Genomic DNA, 12,684 nt, shown 5'->3' on the forward strand with positions numbered 1-12,684 from the left:
AGTATTGTTAGTGCTTTCTCCAATTTCAGTGTAGCCTAATCATCATGTTTACTCCAGCCAAACTTTGCTTTTTCTTATAGCATTGATTTGGTAACAGTGATTCAAAAGCCTGTGACCTCTATCCAAGAGACAGAAGGCAACTCATTTGAGGCTTCACAAGAGCAGACCTTTGGCCAAGCCCTCGTCTTCACAAATTCACAGCACAGCACCCAGATGGCATCAGGAACTGGCATCTCCAGTGCTGTAAACTCTTATTCTCCTCAAAGTCTGGTAAAATTATCTTATGCTTTCTAAATATTCTTCATGAGTAAATATTTCAGGTTAAACAGCTTTTCCAGTAGTGGTCATTTATGAGATGATTCAGTATTTATAAAATTCAGGTTGCAGTGAATTATTAATTCCATTCCTTACATTCACACATAAAAAAAGATTACTTTTTTTTCTGGCTTTGTGAAGTAGTTGTTTCTTGGTTTACACAAAGTACTTGTGTTAATTTTTGAGTAGAGAGCAGATGTGTTTACTGCATGCTGAAATGATGAAATTGCTTGTTTATACTGAAGACTTCTATGCTAGAAAACTGCAGTGTGTTATTTCCTAGCACTTATCTGACTGCTTTTTGTGGAAACCTGCTTATTTCTGAGTCAGTTGTGAGGGCTTGAAATTGGGCATTTGCATGTATTCTCTGAAAATCAGTTCAACTATTAGTAAATACATGCTATTTTGAGATGCATGGATTAAAGTGTATCAGTATTGTTGCAGTCAGTTGTGGAAGTTGTATTGGTGTGTCCTGGTTTTGGCTGGGATAGAGTTAATTTCTTCCTAGTATCTGGTGCAGTGCTGTGTTTTGGCTTTAGTCTGAGAACAATGCTGATAACACACCAATGTTTTAGTTATTCTTGATTGAGGGCCTTTCAGTCTCTCATGCTCTGCCAGTGAGGAGGGGCACAAGAAGCTGTGAGGAAGCAGAGACAGGACACCTGGCCCAAACTAGCCAAAGGGGTATTCCATACCACAGCATGTCATGCCCAGTATATAAACTGAGGGGAGATACCCGGAAGGCCCAAATTGCTGCTCTGGTTGGCCTGGGTATCAGTCAGCAGGTGGGGAGCAATTGCATTGTGCATCACTGTTGGATTTTTGGTTTGTTGTTTTGTTTTTGTGGTTTTTTTTTTCTGCTTTGCTTTCTTGTTTGTTTGGGTTTTTTTTGGTTGGTCTGGGTTTTTTTTTTTCCTTTTTTCCCTTTAGTATTAGTATCATATTGTACTTTAATTTTGTTAAACTGTTCTTTTATCAACCTGTGGGTTTTACCATTGTGCGGTGATAACCAAAGAGGATCTGGACATATGCTACAACTGCTGAATGTTTTATTGTTCCTTTATTTGTAATCTAGGAATAAAGAGGTTTTGGTTGCTGCCAGATTGCATCTGTAGGCATTGATCCCCTATGGTTATGTTCAAATTATTTTTTGAATACTTCACTCTTTCCCCTCTTCTTTTTTTGTCTTTTGGCAGTCTGCAGTTGTTTGTTCTGGCTTTGGAGAACTCAGATCCTCTAAATTGGCAAACTCTACTGGATCCCAAATCTTGGACCAATTAAAATCTCCAGCGCTGGATCAGTTTACCTCTCAAGAAAACAATAGTATCTCTACCACCACCACAACTACCATATCATCCTGGGATCTAAAACCACCCGTTATTCAGTCCTCAGTCCTTAGTCAGTTTGGTAAGTGTTGTGACATAGTTTTCTCTCTCTTTTTTCTTTCTTTTAGCATGTAAGGTTTCTTAATGTCAGTGACAGTTTAAAATGGCCTTAAATAAAAAGTTTTTTTCTAAAAAATATAATCCTAATAATATAACTGGTTACAACATAGTAGTAGTTACACTTACTTGCTGGTAATAGACATTGTGAGTATATCACAAACTAAGTTTCGATAGGCTTAAATCTATCTATAAATGCCATTTCATCTTTAGAAGTTGTTGAGCCTTTCTGTAATGACATCTTTGATTTAATGTGATTGAATATTTAAGTGGAACTTTGATGTGACTTTGTTTCTCAACAAATGTTGGAAAATACTTATTTTCATTGTGGCTATGCTGCTTCTAGGTGAGCATAAGGTTGTACCACATTTTGTCTTTTTTCCCCCAATTTTTCTCTTTTAACCATTACATGAATTTTGAATGAGTACTATATAATTTCTTCATAATGTGGATCACATCTCAGTGTTCTTTCCCTAGTGTGAAGTCTGCATGCTGAGAATGGTGCAGGTTGCCCATTTTCTCTATTCATAATTGTATGGATTTTTAATTTAATTGAATAAAATTAGTAGAAACAGTGAAAATTGCAAATTTGTTTTTTTCCAGTGTAGTTCCTGGTAGCATTTTCCTTGGGAAGTGTGATAGGTTTTGTATCTCTCATGTGTATGCTTCCAGATAGATAAGCAGCCAATTTGGTAGCAGTTATAATCTTTTATACACAGCAATTCTGGGGGAAAAAAAAAAAAAAAGTTTATGTACATTTTAAGCTGCTTTCTAATGGACTTTACCATCTGAATAAACTAAAAACTTTCACATTGCACATGCTGTGGATCTCTTACAGTTGTTGGCTAGTGCTCTGATCCACTGCCTGGCTTTCAGCAGTGTCCAGTGTCTCTTGACTTTCAGCTAGATTGAGATGGTAGATGACTTCCTATTTGTGTTGAAAATCTCCATTGTAGGGGTAGGAAATCCTAACTCATAATACCCATAAATTGCAACTCCAGACCCCTTGTAAGTAATCACAATTTATCAGCAGTTAATTACAGTGAGACTTGCAGTGTTTGATTAATCTGATTTTTGAGGCCTAATGTTTGATAATATTGTGTGACTGTATAGATAGGTTTGTTTTCATATTTTTGAAAAATAATAAAAAAGAGCAAACCTACACAAAAAGCCCAGCCCAAAAAAGCACACAAAAACCCCAGCCCACAGCTGTTTGTTTAAAGTAGAGAATATAAAATGTTGGCATTATTGATGGCTTGGCTTCGCGAGCGAAGATTTGGGAAGGGCTTTAACCATGCTTACTACAAGCACGATGACCAAGGGCATGTGGGATAGGCAAATCTGGTTGGAAAAAAGGGTGCTTAGGCAATCAGTAAGTGTCCGACCAGGACTGTCATCTCCTGTGCAATCTCGAGCTACCCATGCGGTGGTCCGCCCACATGCAAGGTTGGATCTGCAGCTTCCCATGCACCTTGTTACCTACCGTTTCGACCCTCACCTGTCCATTACAGACAAGTGAGAGTAAGCCCTTCCAGCCTGCGCAGTGGATTTTTTAGGTGAGGCGCAGCTTGCACATTGCAATAATAATATACAATGTGAAACTCGTGATGTCTGAAGGAACTTGCACACTCTATAAACTCATAGCTGTTGAGTGTGTCAAGTCACCCAGGTTATTTCATAAAGAGTCAAATCATGAAGAGCAGAGTTTAATGCTTTAACTTTGATGTTTATTTTTTTTTAACACTGACCAGACTTTAAATCCCAGCCTGAACCATCCCCAGTTCTGAGCCAGCTGACCCAGCGACAGCAACAACAAATGCAGGCTGTTCCTGTTCCTCCTGGGCTGGAGTCCTCCTCCTCCCAGATAAAACTCAGAGAGCCATCGCCAGCAGACAAATCTACAGCTGTTGGCAAAATGTTACAACCCCCCACTATATCTATGGATAACCAAACAGTGACTGCCCATCAAACCCAGCAGAAACAGATAAAACCACCAAAACGGAGGATAGTTCCAGCATCCAAGGTGGGTAATTGAGAGGTGTCTTCTCCTTTTATGTATAAACATACAAAAGCTTCTATCAGAAATAGCATGGCCAGCAGGGCTTGGGAAGAGTACATGACACTTGTGTTCAGTTTTGGGCCCCTCACTACAAAAAGGGCATTGAGGTGCTGGAGCCAGTTCAGAGAAGGGCAACAAAGCTGGTGAAGGGTCTAGAGAACAAGACTTACAAGGAATGGCTGAGGGACCTGGAGTTGTTTAGTCTAAAGGAGGCTGAGGGGAGACCTTATTGCTCTTCACAACTAAGTGAAAGGAAGTCGTAGCGAGGTGGCTGTTGGTCTCAGTAACAAGTTGATTGGATGAGAGGAAATGGCCTCAAGTTGCACCAGGGGAAGTTTAGATTGGATATTAGGAAAAATTTCTTCCCCAAAAGGGTTGTCAAGCATTGGAACAGGCTGCCCAGGGAAGTGGTTGAGTCACCATCCCTGGAGGCATTTAAAAGATGTGGTGCTTAGGGACATTGTTTAGTGGTGGACTTGGCAGTGCTGGGTTTTGCAGTTGGACTTGATGATCTTAAGGGTCTTTTCCAACCTAAATTCTATGGTTCTATTCTATATAAGTTGTTACGGAGAAGGAGAGCGAAGACCATGGTCTGTTTCTTGATTATAAAGCAGGAAATTCTAAGTTGGATAGTTTCTAGGTCCAAAATACAATGATTTTATCTTTTCCAAGCACATGTCTGATTGCTCTATGTGGAAAATTACTCTTGCAAGTGATTATGGTTTTTGTGGGGTTTTTTTTGTTTTGTTTTGTTTTTTCTCTTGGTTTGTTTTGTTTTTTTGTTTGTTTTATTTTTTTGTTTTTGTTTTTTCTTTGATTTGGTAGCCACAATCTGAATGTTTGCTGAAGGGGACAGATACAGATGATGGTTTGATATTCTAGAATAGTGTGGCTCACTCTTTCAGCTCCAGATCAGGGCACAGAATCAATGAATTAATTTCTGGTTGCAAGAATGTAGTTAACTTATGGGATGTAAAGTGGGGGGTTGTTGCAGATGTAGTTAGCAGTAAGGCTGAGGCAGTAACTGAAGAAGCCTGTAGTTAAGGGAGGAGAGGGTGTCAGTTACTGACATCTGTCATTATAATAGTAATACAAATGCAAAACAATTATGGCTTTTTTTCCTCCTTTAAGATTCCTGCCTCTGCAGTGGAGATGCCTGGATCAGCAGATGTGACAGGGTTAAATGTTCAGTTTGGATCAGAGCCTGCACTCCTAGAGTTTGGATCAACTTCAAGTAGTGCGATTGCCAGCCAGGCGACCAACAATAGGTTGTGCTCAAAATCTGTAAAGTATGTGTGAGCTCCCCTTGTGCATTCTTTCATGTCTTCTTTAGGGAGTTAGGTTTGTGCCAAAAACATTGAGGCACAGTTAACATGTAACGGAAGGGGGAAATATGATGACTTTTAAGGCTATTTTCTGTGTATGGCATCTTAAAGGAGAAATTTCTTTTTGAATGACAATCAAGATTTCCCTGGATGGGTTGATAAAAAGCTAGATATGACATGAATGTAAATAACCTTATAATAAGCTACCCTTTATCGGATTGCTTTCTCATGTTTAATTGTCCTGATTTTCAAATTTGTTTGAGGGTTTGTTCCTCACAACCCGAATTTTTCTGCTTTTGATGCAGGAGAGATGACCCTTGTACCATATCTGCATGTCTGTAGGTTGGCACCAGATTACAGACCTGATGCTCCTATGGGATGAGAAAAGAAGCCAGTCTTTCAGTATGCAGAAACTCTTACTGAAATGCTGAAATAGCCAATGATGAATGCCAATGTGCCAGTGACCCTTTAAAAAAAATATTCATTCAAAAATTGGCTTCAGCAAAAAGCTTCCTAAAGTTAATTCAGAAATACTAGTAAAAATTAACTTCCGCATTAATTTCTAGTTCTATAAATCAAGCTGTTTAGAAAGTAAAACACTCCTGCATGTTTTAAAATATTTTTTCCTCTTTGCATAGTTTATTCTTTTAGATGTTAGAATTCTATTATAAAAGAGACTGGGTGTTTCTCATAATATACCAGACTTTATGGATCTGGTTGTTTAAAAGAAGAGAGATTATGATCATTAATTTATCCTTTAAGAATGTGGAAGTAACATGACTGAAAAATGCTTGTGTGAAAACGCTTTGTTGGGCAGTGATTACTGGGGACAAAGGCAAAAATTTTTTTTTTTTTTTAATTTTAGATTTTGGGTTTTTTTTGTCTTTTTTTCTCTAGTTTTATAAATAGTATAGATTTGACTACATGTTTAAGGTAGTTCTAGATAACTGTGTAGGAGCTGATATTTTTATGAAGGTGTTTGAGATGTCATTTACTAAGATGATAAATAATTTTTACTTTTTCCAGTGATTTTTTGAATACCTCTTTGCCAATATCCAATACAGTACAGGAGTCCACCTGCACAACCTCTGCCATTACCTCTTCCAGTCTCACTTGCTCTTCCCAGGGCACTAGCTCAGTGACAACTTCCTCCTATGACCAGACTTCTGTGCATAGTAGGATAGCGTACCAAAGCTCCATGACTACATCTGAATCAACCCCTGTTGCAGTTACGGTGAGTGAATTTCAGGAATAAGACCTTGAAAAAGGTGAATATTCTTATCTGTGTTAGACTTGTATTGCCCTGTTATGTTAATATTTTAACCAAGCCAAGTGGTATTTTTGATTCCCAAGGTCACTGTGTTGTTTGCTTGTTTGTTTCCTATTGTGTAGCTTTTTTTTTTTTTGTGATATAAAAGCCTCTGATTTTATGGTGTTTTTGTTTGGTGGTTTTGGTTTTTTTTTACCTTTTAAATTGCCATTTGACCTTTTTTCTTAGTAATACTTAACGTTCTAGTTGAGTTTCCTTCCCCGAAGCTTAGATTCTTAAAAAGGAACTTTTTCTGTGTATAAATATTAGTTATGGTATTTTTCAATAACTTGACAGTTTATATCCAAAGGTATATTATTTATTGAATTTATATGGCACCTGGAAAAAGGATCTCAAGCTGTTTGTGTCCCCATCAGCTGTATTCTTTTTATTGGATTTAAACAGCAGTGGGAATTAGTTTCATGTGTTATTTTAAAAAGTATAAGGAGAGATCTAATCTAGGACAGAGAGGATCTCTCTTGGGAGATATTCAAAAGCACTTACTCTCTTTGTATGTGGAATGTAGGTTTGTTTTAAGAGAACTTAAATTATTAAATGTTTAAGGAACTTGTCATAATTTGTAAGTTTATTTACTTCTGGCCTTTGTTATGTAATGGCTCAGTCACACTTGTCTTCTGCACTAGCTCATATGCACTGGTGAGGATCAAGTGTAGACTGTCAACTTCTGTACTCCATTGTTATCCAAAAACCAACTGGTGCTTCTTAAGTCTTTCAATGGAAAAAAAAATGGTGTCTCTGTGTAACTTGGATAGTTAAAATTGTGAGTTGTATTAGATCAAATGCACAACCATTTCCTATATGTTAATGCAATTCTTTTTTTTTATATTGGTGTGCACCTGAAGTTTGTTATATGTAGTAAATGAGAAGATCTCCTGCTGATGGGTGTAACACCTTGCACTTGACACTTTATTATGTGGTTTTGTTAAAGGCAGTGAAAAGTTATATTTCTGCCTCTTTTTTGTCTTTCAACTTAGAATGAATATAGAATTTTGCATGAAGAATGTTCAATGTGTCATTCTGAAAATTTAATATACATTTAAGATGATTTATTAATTTCTCCTTTGTTTACAGAACAGGCACAGTGGTGTTAGAACACAGGCAACTCTTGAGCGTAAGTTTACAAAACTTGGTTGCGCACAGCACTTTCTGATCTTTCCTACTACTTGCTTTGTGCACAACTGTATTGGTGACATCTGTTTTACGTTTTTATATTGTTCTCACTGGCTAATTTTTGGATGACCCATTTGGGTTTATTTTGTACTTGCATAAGATACATTGCTTGCTTCTTGACTAAAACTGAAGTATGAAAGCAGCCCTATTAAATCTGCAAACCTAAGCAGTCTCAGAATTAGAGAAGCTGCTTTGCAGCTGATTTTTCTTTTGACTGTATCTGCCCAAAACCAAAACAAAATATAAAATTAAAAATTAATATCAAACTTAGCAGTTCTTCCAGTTCTCTGTTGTGAAGCTGTGAGTAGCATTTAGCTATAATGAAACAGTCACATTCTTTGAATGCACCTCTTGCTGGACATAGTGCTACTTATGTCCCGTTACAAGCCTGTGAGTAACATGCTCCCTCTGCCAGGTAGCTTGCTGCCTTGCAGTGGAGTAACAGTAAAACAGTACTGGCTCTGATACAGACATTACTGTTACCTTCATCTTGGCCTGTTTCTAATGAGGTATTTCAGTTGTAGCACCCCTACAGCTCTCTTCCTGGAGTTAAAATAGTTATAGCATTCATTCTGACCTTTATGTGCTGCTCTGTGGAAGTTTTCAAGAGCAGCAGTGTGAATTAACATCTTTTGGAATTCCAGCACTTCAATTTTAGATTTTAGGTCTGTCATCCTCTTAAACATCTCTTCAGGTAGGGTCTGAAGTTTTGAGTATTCAGATCTGTAAACAGTGTTTTGTTAATGCCAAGTTAAATTTCAGTGAGCTGAAAGAGTGTATATACCAAAAAAGTTACCACTTAAAAGATTGTTATATATAAAACCAGCTTTTCAAGTGGAAAACTTTCTTAGTCTTACATACAGAACTAATAAAAAATTTATAAAATTCACTACAGGACTTGTCTTTTTGTTTATGTAAAACAAAGATCTGAGAATTAAGTGTGTTCAAGGCCAGGTTGGATGGGGCTTGGAGCAACCTGGTCTAGCGGAAGGTGTCCTTGCCTGTGGCAAGGGGGTTGGAACTAGATGATCTTTAAGGTCCCTTCCAACCCAAACCATTCTATGATAATTCCTAATATTTTTATAGTTATTCTATAATGGCTTTATTATTTCTATGCCAGTTCTGAGAGAACTTCCTCTCCCCCCGCATCTCAAACACGTAAACTGGAATCAGTCTTCTATCATGTATCTATTTCATGCATCCAAACTATTTTGAAATTCTATTCTTAACATTTGAAAGTACTGACCTTTTCCCTACTGTATGTGCTGATAATATTCTTAGTTGTTCATCTCTCATCTTTGCTGCTGTCCTTTAATATCCAGATCTCGTTCTTCGTAAACCCTTAGTGCAAAGCATGGCTGGTGTTTTATACTTCTGACCATCCCACTTGTTTCCTGGTTGTCTTTGTTTTGCACATTGTGTTCAGGTATCTTGTAAGGGGTCTTGATGAAGACCCCTTTTTACTTCAGGAATGGAACCCTGCTCTAAATATATTGAGAGTTGTAAATGTTATTTACTTATTTGTATATGTATCTTGCCAGGAGGTATCAGGTGATACAGTTGCCTTCATAACTGTGTTTCTGTTTGTCACTTTAATTTCCTTCTCTGTTGTCAGTTACCATCACTTATTGCCAAGGCCAAGATCTCTTGATTTCTGTTTGCATAGCACCCCATCCAGCAACCTGACTTGGGTCATTTAGTGAGGAAACCAAACCAATAACATGAACAAACTGTGATGCGTAACTTCCAAGCATGACCATTCTAAGACTGTCTTCATGTGCATTGCAAGTTAGTGATGATCCACTGGCTAGTGATCTCTGATGTGGTATGGAAGCATGGCCTGGCAAAAGGCAGGGCTCAGCTCTCTTTCTGAATTTTATTGATGGGCAAGTGACTCTAATTCTGTGTCTTATCATCGTAGGACAAGAGGTAAGTATAGAAACAGCTGGGTATTACGTTGGGCAGCAGAGTTGTTCTGTGTCTTATTACAGTATAGTGATCCTTTGGAAAGGCACATCTGTTCTACTCTGTATAGCCTAAAAAGTAATATTAATGCTAAATGCTTTTTGTTATCTAGGTCAAATAAAGTAAGACAATATTTGACAATTCTTTAGCCGTTGAAAGTGCTTAATGCTGTGCTCAGTTGGAGCTTCTTTTATTCTATTGCATTATACATTTGACTTGTTCTCCAAACTGGTAAGTTGTATGTGCCCTCACACTCCAGTTATCCAAGTCTCAGATATCAAAGGTGCTGTGTAGGTTGGAATGAAGAAGCAGAGCTGAAGGTAAAAGCATATTTGTACAGTGCCTTGAAAAGCACAAATGACTTGTTTGTGGAACCAAATGCAAGGAATTTTAAAATGAAGATTGACTTGCAAGTGAAAGTTAGTAATCTAGATAGTGGGAGGTAAAGTGCATAAGATTGTACATGTGAAAATTATAAATCTATTGTAGGTGAAGAGCTTAAAGGGGAAAAAAAGATAGTTCTGTTGCTATTTGAATTTTCATTAATAGCCAGACTGCTTGATACTGTTACTGGTTCTTAACGGTCAGGTTTTTGTAAAATGGGGGGAGAATACTGTTGTGTTCCTGGATCCAGGCTGGGATGTCAGGTATGCTGGAATTTGTCTTTGAATGCCTCTTTTTAACTTGTTGCAGCTACTTCATCAGTTCCAGAGCCTTTTCCTTTGCTATCTCCTGCTGGTTCTCTGCCTAGCATGGTATCCACCACTGCCTCGCTTCTGCCTTCAGCATCGCAGCACATGGCAATGTTGTCCAGCTTGCATCAGTCCAGTGATTTGGCCAGCAGCTCACTTTCCCAGTTAAGCAGGTACAGGACGAATTGTGATAAACTGAAAAGGTTTCCATTTTGGGAAAAGAGCAAATGTAAGGGTGATTGTGTATGGGGGCTGTCAGACACCTGGGTCCCCTTTTCTGACATTAACATTAAGTAGAGAGAGATCTAGGAGAGACCAGGATATTTCTGGTTGCAAAGCATGAGCTCTGGGCTGCCTTTTAATGGTAGCGCAGCTGCTGCCCTCAAGTTTTTGTGGTATATAAGCAACTTTGTGTTTCAAGGGGCTCTTGTTTCAATCATGGGAGCTAAATTTAATCCCTCATTTTGTTTTTCTTACTTTGTCCACAGTGCTTGCTGTTTGTTTAGTGTTGTATGTTTGAAATCATTCTTTAATGGTTTACTTCCTGGCTGATTTTGAAATATTGTAGCTTCATTTATATTTCTATTTCTTAGAATTAAAAATTAAATAATTCCATGAGGGCAGTGCATGGTGTTTTGGTTGTTTGTGTTTGGGGGTGGGTTTTTTTTTGGTGTTTGTTTTTTTTTGTGTGGTGGGTTCTTTGGGTTATTTTTTTTTTTTTGCAGGTGTTTTTTTTTTGTTTTTGTTTGTTTTTTTTCCTAAGCCATTTTCTTAAGACACTTTGAAATATCAGATTGGTGTTCCTGGAAGTGTATTTAGTACAGCTTAGCTCATTTGCACTATGTCTGATTTTTCAGTGCCTGTTACTTGAACTTCACCCTCAGGCAGGTGACATCTGAGGCTATAATGGTTGAATTATATTTTAATACTCACCTTTGTACTTTATTTGTTAATATAAGAAACTATTTTGATGGGATATCTGTCATGGTTTAAGTCCAGCCACACAATCTCTCTCTCACTCCCCCCCCTTCCTGCTCCCGGAGGGATGGGGAGGAGAATCGAAATAATGTAATTCCCATGGGTTGAGATAAGAGCAGTCCAGTAACTAAGGTATAACACAAAACCACTACTGCTACCACCAATAGTAATAATGATAAGGGAAATAACAAGGGAAGAGAATACAACTGCTCACCACCTTCTGCCCAATACACAGCCCCACCCAAGCAGTGATCTATCCCTTCTGGGTAACTGCCCCCAGCTTATGTAGTGGGCATGATGTGCTGTGGTATGGAATACCTCTTTGGCTATTTTGGGTCAGGTGTCCTGTCTCTGCTTCCTTCTGGCTTCCCCTCCTCCCTGGAAGAGCATGAGACTCAGAAAGTCCTTGGTCAGGGTAAGCATTACTTAGCAACAACTAAAACCATCAGTGTTATCAGTGCTGTTCCCAGGCTGAAAGTCAAAAACACAGCACTGCACCAGCTACTAAGAAGGAGAAAAATGACTGCTACTGCTGAACCCAGGACGGGTTTTTTTTCTGTTTCACAGCTAGGACATGGTTGATCCTCTTTTAATACACATTTTTTTTCTGTTGATTAAAATGGTAAATGTGTCAAATAAGAATTATTCCATTCACATTAGAAACAGCGTCTTCCCATATTTGTTTGTTGAAAAGCTGTGCACATTTAATTGGAGGATTGATGCTGTTGGACAGATATCAAGCACCATGAAAAGATGATGCCTGAATTCCAAGCACGTCTGACTTGGTTGTTCTGGAGGCTCTTGTCTGTGTCCCTACCATAGGTCAGATGGTCAATTAAGGTTTATTAGAAGAGCTGGGGAGAGTGTGGGAGGGAGTGGTTTAAAACCACATGTTGGACTGAACCACTTATTTCTTTGCTGCCTGAAGTGGTGTCATTATAATTCCTGCAGACAGGGAACAGTTTTAAAGAGTCAAAGTAAAATTAATCTATGAAACTGCCGAGTTTTATTCTTGTCCCACACCTTGAAGAGCTGGCAGAAGTGTTTGCCCTTAAATTAAGACATATAATTTAGCCTGCAGCTTTGTTATGAAAACTGCTGTATTTTCTTGTGGCTATTTCCATAGGGAACACTAAAATATTTGTTATGGTTAGGATCTCTCTTGTTTCTGATTTCTCATGAGGAGAGGCTTTTTGAGCACCAAACTATATGCTGCTGTTACTGACAGAAATTCACAGGCGTGATCAGCTAGGGGAAAAAGGTGGTGAAGCATGGAATCACTCTACAACTCAGAGAGAGTTATAAAGCAGGTATGTTTATTACAGCTCTGGGTGCAAGGGGGATCACTCCTCCTAACTTGCACACCGAGGGGTTAAGCAAGCAGATATTTATTACACACAAACATGCA

General features: G+C 38.3%; 1 protein-coding gene and 1 non-coding gene across 2 annotated transcripts in view; both read left to right on the top strand.

Annotated features, from left to right (window-relative positions):
• Positions 1-12,684, top strand: part of LOC133282502 (ubiquitin-associated protein 2-like) — a 152,176-nt gene that overhangs the window by 83,437 nt on the left and 56,055 nt on the right. Inside the window, exons 10-16 of the mRNA XM_061478505.1 lie at positions 81-270; positions 1,512-1,722; positions 3,509-3,780; positions 4,948-5,105; positions 6,168-6,375; positions 7,543-7,582; positions 10,300-10,471. Coding sequence (XP_061334489.1) covers positions 81-270; positions 1,512-1,722; positions 3,509-3,780; positions 4,948-5,105; positions 6,168-6,375; positions 7,543-7,582; positions 10,300-10,471 — 1,251 coding nt within the window. The remainder of the gene's footprint in view (positions 1-80; positions 271-1,511; positions 1,723-3,508; positions 3,781-4,947; positions 5,106-6,167; positions 6,376-7,542; positions 7,583-10,299; positions 10,472-12,684) is intronic.
• On the top strand, positions 4,457-4,540 carry LOC133282505 (small nucleolar RNA SNORD121A). The gene has a single exon (XR_009747648.1). It is a non-coding gene; the product is annotated as a small nucleolar RNA SNORD121A (small nucleolar RNA).

Source organism: Pezoporus flaviventris, unplaced genomic scaffold (assembly GCF_033815535.1).
Source record: "Pezoporus flaviventris isolate CSIRO_AGI_PZ_B2104156 unplaced genomic scaffold, CSIRO_AGI_Pfla_v1 ptg000125l, whole genome shotgun sequence".
NCBI lineage: Eukaryota > Metazoa > Chordata > Aves > Psittaciformes > Psittacidae > Pezoporus > Pezoporus flaviventris.